The 10000-nt window shown below is 43.9% G+C and overlaps 1 protein-coding gene across 1 annotated transcript in view; it reads left to right on the top strand.

The window, feature by feature from the left end:
* Nucleotides 1-10000, top strand: part of ches1 (checkpoint suppressor 1) — a 69756-nt gene that overhangs the window by 42493 nt on the left and 17263 nt on the right. The window contains exon 3 of the mRNA XM_063223306.1: nucleotides 2025-2176. Coding sequence (XP_063079376.1) covers nucleotides 2025-2176 — 152 coding nt within the window. The remainder of the gene's footprint in view (nucleotides 1-2024; nucleotides 2177-10000) is intronic.

Below are 10000 nucleotides of genomic sequence, written 5' to 3'. Positions count from 1 at the left end.
CACCGCACTGCTCCCTTGGGGCGCCATTGAGGGCTGCCCCCCTTGCACGGGTGAGGCATAAATGCAATTTCATTGTGTGCACTGTGCAGTGTTCTCTTGCGTGCTGTGGAGTGCTGTGTCACAATGACAATGGGAGCTAGAGTGTCCTACAGGTGGGCTTTCACATTGGTAAAGGAGTAACCTTTGTGGGCGTTTTGCCTTTATAATGAGGCTACAGTAAAGGAAGACAGGATAGGAATTGGGAGAGATGGGGAAGGATTGGGAAATCAAGTTTTGTCAGAGGACGCGCTCAACTTCTTGGAAAAAAATGAATGTCTTTGGGTCCACAATAAAAGGTATCAACTTAAAGAAGAAAAATCACCACGCACTGATGAAGGCTTGATAGCCGAAACGCGTTTGCTTCTGGACATGGTGGTAATCTATAATGAGACCTAGTTTGTGAGTGCGGATTTTTCTTCTTTAAATATTCAAAATGGCGGACCATGGAGAAGATCCCCCTTGTCATGTATGAAAAGTGCAATTTTTCCAGTCATAATGAATACTTAGAATTTGATGGTGGTGGTAAGTATTCATGAAAAATGTAACATTCGTGAATGGACAGCATGAATTCTGGAAATAAACAACTAAAAATATCACACAGTGTCCCTTTAAGAAGGATTTGGAAATAACGCTTAACGGAACTTGAAGCTGGGTCCCTGAATTTATGGTATGGTCTATGGTGCCTTATTCCAATGATGTTTGGAGGTTGGGATGCGCACACATCCAAAACAATAATGCAAGACAATTGTAGTAGATTGCATGAGAGAGTGATCGACACACTGAATGTAAGAGTGAGCTATATATTGTTAATATATGTGTAATGATGTGTGTAATGTCTTCTGTATTTATGTAGAGTATGTATGCTACTTGACACCTTACGTGTAATATCCCCCTGGGATCAATAAATGATACTCTACTCTACACTGTTTGAGCTCCAAAAAATATATACCTCATTAGGAAGATCCCACTGGTGGATCGAAACGTTGCCTTATTCCATTCAACCACGGCATCCCCAAGAAGTGATCGTTGCAATGTAGAATTTGCTCCTCAATAGCCATGATTTGTCTTACACACATCAAATTTCAGATTCCCCACATCACCACTGTATCAGAGGACTTGTACAGCAGCTGTAGCCTATTAATGCATACCATCGCTCCAGGGGAACACTGTAGTAGTCGTTAAAAAACTGAACTGACATAGTATTATACTTCTATGACATTACACAGGGCCTTCAGTAATGCACAATGACTATTCAGGACTTATGGTATAACAGAAGTCTTTTTTTTTCCTCTTGGCTTGTTTGCAGTGTCTTCCACACACCAAATAGCCTACCTTCACACACTGAACATCTAAGATCTTTGTTTTAATAGCTGTAGCAACATGAAATATTTTTTTCCAATGCCAAAATATATATAGCCTATATTTCCAAATTCCAAAATCAAATCGTCTGCAAGCTGTGCTAGACACATGTAACCTTCATATAATTCTTCTCAGGGAAAGTCCAGGTCTCGTTTTGCGCACTGAGAGAAGAAAGTAATTTTTTCTGATCAGTCTGTCTTTTCTGTGTGTTTGCCTCCTGAAGCGCTCACTAACCATTTTGAGCGTTCTCTCTCATTAGCTAGTCTAACACAGAGATTTCAAGAGCGCCTCACATTTTTCCCCTTTCATAATTCCCACTTTTGATTGCTTCCAATTCATGCGGAAGGAATAGGGATGAAGGAATGTCACAACTAGTGATGATACATTCTGAATTGAACTAATATTTCGCTATTTATTCCTCCCCCCCCCCCTCTCTCATATCAACAAATTCTCTGAATTTGTGCTACTTTCTCACATTCAATCTCTCTATCCTTCAACTTCTTTCTCTCTCACACGCCTCCATCACTCACTCTCTCATTCTCCTTCTCCTCCTCCTCATTTTCTCTCTACCCCGCTATACCCTCTATGTCTATTCCCCCTTTTCCCCCTCTCTCCTCCTCCTGCAGAGCATTGGGAAGGGCTCCCTCTGGTCCATCGACCCCGAGTACAGGCACAACCTCATCCAGGCGCTGAAGAAGACGCCGTACCACCCCTACTCCCCCCGCCTCTCCAGCCCGCCCCCCGCCTCTCCCCCGACCTCCCCGCAGGCGTATCACAGGTAATGGCTCTCCATCATTCCCCGCTGCTCCACTCGCTTATCCCCACACTCTTTCATCTCTCTCTCGCGTGCTCTCTCCCTCACATTCTCTCTCTCTCTCTCTCTCATACTCTCTCTCTCTCTCTCTTCCTCTCTCTCTCTCTCTTTCTCCCTCTCTCGAGCCCCTCAGCCCTTTTCCATTCATTCCTTCCCTCACATTCCCTCTCTCTCTCTCTCTCTCTCTCTCTGATTGTTTCTTTCTCTCTCTCTCTCTCTCTCTCTCTCTCTCTCTCTCTCTCTCTCTCTCTCTCTCTCTCTCTCTTTCTCTCTCTCTCGCCCCTCAGCCCTGTTCCATTCATCCCTTCTGCTCACGTAGCCTTCCATTCACGCTTCACGCTGAGTGGCATAGAAGCATTCTCTTCTCCCTCTCTCTCCTCTCTTCTCTCTCTTCTCTTCTCCCTCTCTCTCGCTCTCTTCTCTTTCCCCTCTCTTCTCCTCTCTCGCTTCTCTCTATCATCTCTCTATACTCTCTATTCTCCTCTCCCTCTCTCTCTCTCTCTCTCTCTCTCTCTCTCTCTCTCTCTCTCTCTCTCTCTCTCTCTCTCTCTCTCTCTCTTCTCCTCTCTCTCTCTTCTCCTCTCTCTCTCCCCTGCCTTTCGTCTCTCCTCTACCTCTGGGTGCTCTTTACCTCCCCTCTCGCTCTCTATTGGCCTCTTCTCAGGTCTGTGTTATTGCCTCTTTCTTTTTCTCTCTATAGTCTCTCACTCTCTCTCTTTCTATTTCTTTTCATCGGTCTCTTTCTGTCTTTCTTTACAGCCTTTCTTGTCTCTCTCTTTTCCTCTCTCTCTCCCTCTCCCTCTTTTCTTTCCACTCTAGTGTCCACAAGTATTACTTTGTTATTATAATTCCGTCCCTCATCTCCCCAGTGTGTGTGCGTGTGTGTGTGTGTGTGCATGTGTGCGTGTGCATGTGTGCGTGTGCTTGTGTGTGTGTGTGTGTGTGTGTGTCTGTTGTCCCAAGGGGATTTGCGAGGAAGATGTACCATTGGCTGGCGAAGCACGGATTCAAAATATGCACCCCCCCCCCACAAATTCCTGTCTATAGCCTGCAGCACACCTGCACCCCGCCCCCCCACCACCCCTTGTATCTGCGAGGTCAGCCGTGAAGTGGCACAGGAGGGGGGGGGGTGGGGGGGGAGACGTCGTAATTGCTTCTTTGTAACACCTCACAGTGTCACTTTCAACAGCGCCAGAACAAGGAGGTGGAACAAATGTCTTGAGAGTCTCTCAGCTCAGCAGAGCCCGTGTGACACGGTGGCGGCGGCAGCGGCGGCGGTGGCATTAAGTACATATCTAATCTGCTTGTCGTGCTCTTTAGCGTGCGCAATATGATTAGGGCTGCTCAGATCTCTCGGCTGGGGGTCTATGACACTTGCAGAGCGGCTGTTCTAGAGAGGCAGGCAGTCAGTGTGCTATATGAGCAGGGGGGAGATATAGGAAGGGCGAGCAGGGTATTTGTCCCAGGGCCCAGGGCCCTCCTGTAATGGTCTTGGGGGCCCTATTCTGACCTTAGCAAGTCGTATGGGGGACTTAGCTCTCTCGGCTAGGGGTCTATGACAGTGGCTGTTCTTAGAGGCAAGCACTCATCACAGTCAGTATACTACTAAATGAGCAGGGGCGGAGATATAGGCCTAGGAAGGGCGAGCAGGGCATTTGTCCTGGGGCCCAGGGCCCCCCTGTAATGGTCTTGGGGGCCCTATTCTGACCTTAGCAAGCCATTTGTGGGGCCCTATAAATGTCTTGCCCTGGGGCCCTGTGGGCAATTGTTCCGCCACTGTATACGAGTGCAGGTTGATCATTTCTTTTCAATCCAATTTCCATACCCACTCCATCACCACTCCATCAGAATACAGTACTTGTGCAGCAGCCATAAACAGATGTGTGTCTTTTTTCCTCTCCCCCCACAACTGCTTGCATGTCCTCTTTCTTGCCTTGCAGGAATTTGAAGTTGCACGTGATTGAATGCACAGGCAATCAGTCGTAAATGAGCAGCACGTTGGATTCAGCTGATTACTGTAGATGGGCTGCTGTGTGTGTGTGTGTGTGTGTGTGTGTGTGTGCGCGCGCACGTGCGTCCATGCGTGTGTGTAGAGGGGTGCTGTGTGTCCAGTCCGTGTGTGTGTGGGGAGGGGTTGTGGATTAGAGTGCATGGTTGGATAGGGTGAGAGAGTGGGAGGAAAGAGGGAGAAAAGGAGAGGAAAGGGGGGGAGAGGGGAGGAGAGGAGAGGAGGAGAGGAGAGGAGAAGAGAGAAGAGGAGAGGAGAGGAGAGGAGAGGAGAGGAGAGGAGAGGAGAGGAGAGGAGAAGAGAGGAGAAGAGAGGAGAAGAGAGGAGAAGAGAGAAGAGAGAAGAGGAGGGTACGGAGAGGAGAGGAGAAGAGAAGAGAAGAGAGAAGAGGAGGGTAGAGAGGACAGGACAGGAGAGAAGAGGAGGGTTGAGGAGAGGAGATGAGATAATAGGAGAGGAGAGGAGAGGAGAAAAGAGAGGAGAGGAGAAAAGAGGGGAGGAGAGGAGAAAAGAGGAGAGGAGAGGAGAGGAGAGGAAAGGACATGACAGAGAGAGGAGAGGAGAGGGGATGAGATGAGATGAGATGAGATGAGATGAGATGAGAGGGGAGGAGGCAAACGAGGGGGAGAGAGATAGGGCAAGGGGGAAGAGGAGTTTAAGAGAAGAGAAGAGAGGCGAAGAAAGGAGAGTAGAGAAGAGGAGGATAGAGACACGAGGAGAGGAGAGGAAAGGGGGAAGAGGAGAGGAGAGGGGAAGAGAGGAGAGGGTAGGATAAGAGATGAGAGGTGAGGAAAGGAGCAGAAAGGAAAGGAAAGGAGAGGAGAGGAGAGGAGAGGAGAAAAGAGGAGAGGAGAGGAGAGGAGAAAAGAGGAGAGGAGAGGAGAGGAGAGAGGAGAGGAGAGGAGAGGAGAGGAGGGGAGAGGAGGGGAGAGGAGAAGAGAGGATGAAAGGGAATGTGGGTTTCCGGTCAGTCCCCACGCTGCATTCCTTCACTTACTAGCGGCAGCTGCCTTGGCTGCTCAGGAGGTTGTGCTGCTGGGTCAAAGACGAGACGTGCATTTTTTGTGTTCCGCACTCATTTAACTATCAAAAAAGTAAATTAATGAATTTTGAATGTTATGGCTGATAAACAGGCTAGTCTGGTGTCTCATTTCAGTAACCATTAAAGAAAAATTTAATTGTGAATGTATGTGTTAAATAATCTCATAAAGTGCAAAAACGTCATTCAGTGTAATGGTCCGAACTTAAAAATCATCAATACATCCTTGAATAATTATGCAAAATGACGAACAAAATTCTTTTTTCACTCTGGGCATAATTCTAGAAGTCTTCTTGTTATTGTATCAAAAGCACGTTTCATTACCATTTTGTTTTGATATTCAAATCATCTGGGGACTTTTGTCCGGATTTTCAATTCCTTAGATATCATTCAGTGTAATAAGATCAACATGGTGCTTTTAAATCATAATAAAAAGTGATAGTCACACACAATATGTGACATCATCAAAAGGAACCCTAGGGACCCCTTAAGTGATGATGCAAAGGGAGAATCTTGTTCTTCAATAGTCAAAAATTCTGTATTTTTATCTTGTGGTAACAGCGTCCACAAAAACAGATGTCATTCAGTGAAATGTCAAAAAAACACTTTTATACTCAGATATTCATCCAAACAAGCATATTTTCTAAAATGGACATAGTAAACATTGTGGGTCAAAGTCATCGTCTCATGTAGGTGACTACTGTGTGCTTGTAAAAAGGTTAAAAATAAGGTGAAAAGTATTTGGTCGGTCCTTCAGTGTAAGAGATGTCATTCAGTGACATGCAGTGTAAGGGCATTTCATTCAGTGTAATCGGTTCATGGTTGTATATTAAGAATCAAAACGGCAATATAAGTTGCAATATTACTCTAAGATATAATAATATTATGATACTACTTAAAATTATGACTTTTATTGTTATTTCCATTATAACCTTGTTATTGCCATGTAGCATCCATATTACTGAGTAGATTCTGGGATTTTGGAAGTTGTACATGAATTATCAGAACACCCCAGTCACAATCCCCGAAATATGCAGGTTAACAGACAAAAAACATCTTTTTTATTGTTTTAGGCCTAAGTAGTTAGCCTACCTCTAAGCTTGTGGTCTTGGAAGTTCTTCAAAACACATTTTAATGCCCCAATTATTAAGTAAAATACCAATTATTTGACAACATCTATTTCTGTTGTCACTCATTCAGGACGTTGAGTACTGTAGTATGATGGTAACAATATGATAGCAATGAAAAGTAGCTGTTTATATAGGCTTTTTGCCAAGGCATCATTCAGTGTAATAGTTGTGGTCATTCAGTGAAATGCACATTTTTATGTGAAAATAAAGTCAAATTCTTACGAAACTTATTTGTTTAGCACAACAAATGCGGGGGCATACAACAAATGAATAATTGTGCATTTTAAACTGATTTTCTCTTCAGTGGAAAAACTTCTTAAAGCCAAATGGGTGAAATGCACTCGGTGAAAGACTACAAACACTGCAAAAAACTATTTGCAAATGCCTTTTACTAGAAATTTTAGGTTTGATGAAGACCTTAAATATAGGCCTTTACTATGGTATGTAGCTTATTTCAGTTTTTTAACGTCATCTATATGTTTTTTGCATTATCAACAGTTTAACACCGTATTACACTGAATGACATTTTATGGGTGAAAATGGGGTAAAATGCATGTTCCTTACTATTTTCTGAACAGAAAATAATAAACTTAATCACTCTTCACTCCAATGTACCCAAAAAAGTTGAAGAACGGTGTCAGGGAACAGTTTTATTTTTTGGAGTCCTGAAAACCCTGTTTCGTCTTTGACCCTTGTGTGTGTGTGTGCTTGTGTGTGTGTGTGTGTGTGTGTGTGTGTGTGTGTGTGTGTGTGTGTGTGTGTGTGTGTGTGTGTGTGTGTGTGTGGTGTGTGTGTGTGTGTGTGTGTGTGGTGTGTGTGTGTGTGTGTGTGTGTGTGTGTGTGTGTGTGTGTGTGTGCGCGTGCACTTGCAAGTGTGTGTGTGTGTGTGTGTGTGCGTTTGTGCATGTGTGTTTTTGTTGTGTGTGTGTTTGTGTGTGTGTGTGAGTGTGTGTGTATGTGTGCATGTGTGTTTTTGTGCGTGTGTGTGTGTGCGTGCGCACGCGTGTGTGCGGATGTGTATGCATGGAGGGTTGGTGTGGGGGAGGTTATCAAGAGGCGGGGTTGCTGGGTAAGATTCCGCGGAGTGAGCGAGCGCCTGCCCCACACAAGCCGTTAATCGTCTGGGGTTGTCATGGTGACCAAAACGCCTCCATGGCAACACATGGGCAGAGACAGGTGCAGCGTTTGCTAGCACAAAGCCATTTGTCTGGAGAGAGAGAGAGAGAGAGAAAGGGAGAGAGAGAGACAGAGAGAGAGAGAGAGAGAGAGAGAGAGAGAGAGAGAGAGAGAGAGAGAGAGAGAGAGAGAGAGAGAAAGGGAGAGAGAGAGACAGAGACAGAGGGGGAAAGACGGGCAGTTAGCACGAGGAAATGCTTTATCGCCCTTAGCAACGCCTTGCCCCTCACCTTCCTCTTTTCATGGCAACAGTGAACTGAGAGCTGTTTTCATCTCACTGCTTTATTATTGATGATACAGTATTTCATGATATCAGCCCCGCCATTCTGTTCTGAAATTGCTCTTGAATGTGGAGGACTTTGTGAACTAGTGCAGATTACCTGAAGGAGAAGTTAAGAAAAAGAGGGGGGGGGGGCAGATAGAGAAAGAAAGAAAAAGGAGGAGAGAGTATCATAATCCAGTTCATCCAAAGAAACATTTCAATAATAAATAATAAATAATGAAGAGATAGATAGATAGATAGATAGATAGATAGATAGATAGATAGATAGATAGATAGATAGATAGATAGATAGATAGATAGATAGATAGATAGATAGATAGATAGATAGATAGATAGATAGATAAATCGATAAATAAATAAATAAATAAATAAATAAACAAACAAACAACTCAGCCGGAGGGACCCTTCCTTGCTACTGATGCTGCCGCTGCCGCTTCCGACTCTCCTCATCACGGGAAAAAAGAGTCAAATTCGGGCTGCGCCCTGCACCTGCCTGGAGCGCTGGTGTGTTCCAAATTCCACTTCCACCACGTACCAGCTGACCCTCTAATTCATTAGAGACCAGTGAGCCGCACGGATTCACTAATCTGGATTTGATGCTCTTTGACTCAGTTCGCTGTAAATTCCAGACCCAGTTTCTCTGATGCGAGATGAATGAGGGCAGTTGTTGTACTAACATAGGAGCTACAGTGCTGGGGAGCTTTTTTTTTTTTTAAAGGTGCACTGTGTAATATTTGTTGTTGTTTCTTTCCAGAATTCGTTCGGCCTATTCACAAATGTTACCTTTTTCACAAAGACTTACTACCACCATCAAGTTCTAAGTATTCATTATGCTTGGGAAAACTGCACCTTTCATACATAAAAAGGGGGATCTTCTCCATTGTCTGCCATTTTCAATTTAGACATTTTTAGCTGCAAAAACTTAGTTCGGTCATGCTAGTAAATATTAGTTCATTGTTTAGTAAATATTCATGAAAAGATCACATATGGCAGTAGACATCACAGTTTCAATGAGCTGCAACGTTGCAATATCTACTCTGGCCACCATCCACAGTGCACCTTTAAAATAGAATGGTACTAGATTAGCTGGGTTTGGGTAAGAGGCCACGGGATAGTAGAGGAGAGGAATGGCTAATGGTATGGAGGTTTTTCCTATTTAACCCTATCCAGACTGGGGGGGGGCTAAAAGTGCCCGCACCAACTTTGATGTAGTATAACTCCTTAAAGACTTAAGCTATGACTACGAAACTTGGTGACTTTTCCTAAAATTTAGTTGGCTACAGGTTAGTACCAAAATATTACGTTTATCATTTTTGCCGTTGCCATGGCAACGGTTTTCTGACAGGTATGTCTGACCGAAAATCACTGATCTAAGTCTCATTATTGTTCCTTTTTCAATTTGTTTTGTTATTTCCATTAGTATCAGACAGCTTTGTGAGCATTTAAGTGGTTTGAAGCATATAATCATTAAAATTTAAGTGCATTACCTAAATTTGATGGAAAATACATTATGGCGAGATTTAGGGCATTATAATCAGATGATGTCATTATGACGTCACAATACCAGATAATGACACAAAAATGATGTCATTCATAGATGTCCATATGTAGATCATCTCCCTAAAGTTTGGTGGTCATACCGTATTCCATTCATGAGTTATGAGGGGGGGGTCAAAAGAGCCCCCCCCCAGGCCCAGGAATGCCAAAAAAGCCCAGTCTGAATAGGGTTAAAGTTCTGAAGTGTAAATTGTAGAAATGGATTAGTTGGGGTTGGATGAGAGATAAGGGGAAAAACCTAAATTACCTAATAAAGTAGTAATATGGTGTAGAACGACTGGTACTAGAATTATAGTGGATCAGCTGGATTGGCAGGGGAGAGTGTGATTAGTTTAGGTCAAAGGTACTGTACAGTGTGGGTTACAAATGAATATTGTGAATTTGTGTCTACCTTTGGACTTGTAAAACCTCTCTCTTGAACAAGAAACACTCACACTCTTGGGCTCAAAAACATAAATAAAACCCTCTTGCCTTGGCTTAATACCTATAATAATAGGCCTACCTATGGAGCAACATTGGCACAGCCCCATATTATAATCTCATACTCTGTTCATTCAAAAAAAAATCCCCTGATGTTAATCAGGCTGGTCCCAAA

The sequence above is a fragment of the Engraulis encrasicolus genome, chromosome 18 (assembly GCF_034702125.1).
Source record: "Engraulis encrasicolus isolate BLACKSEA-1 chromosome 18, IST_EnEncr_1.0, whole genome shotgun sequence".
Lineage (NCBI taxonomy): Eukaryota > Metazoa > Chordata > Actinopteri > Clupeiformes > Engraulidae > Engraulis > Engraulis encrasicolus.
This window is presented reverse-complemented; position numbering and strand designations above follow the sequence as displayed.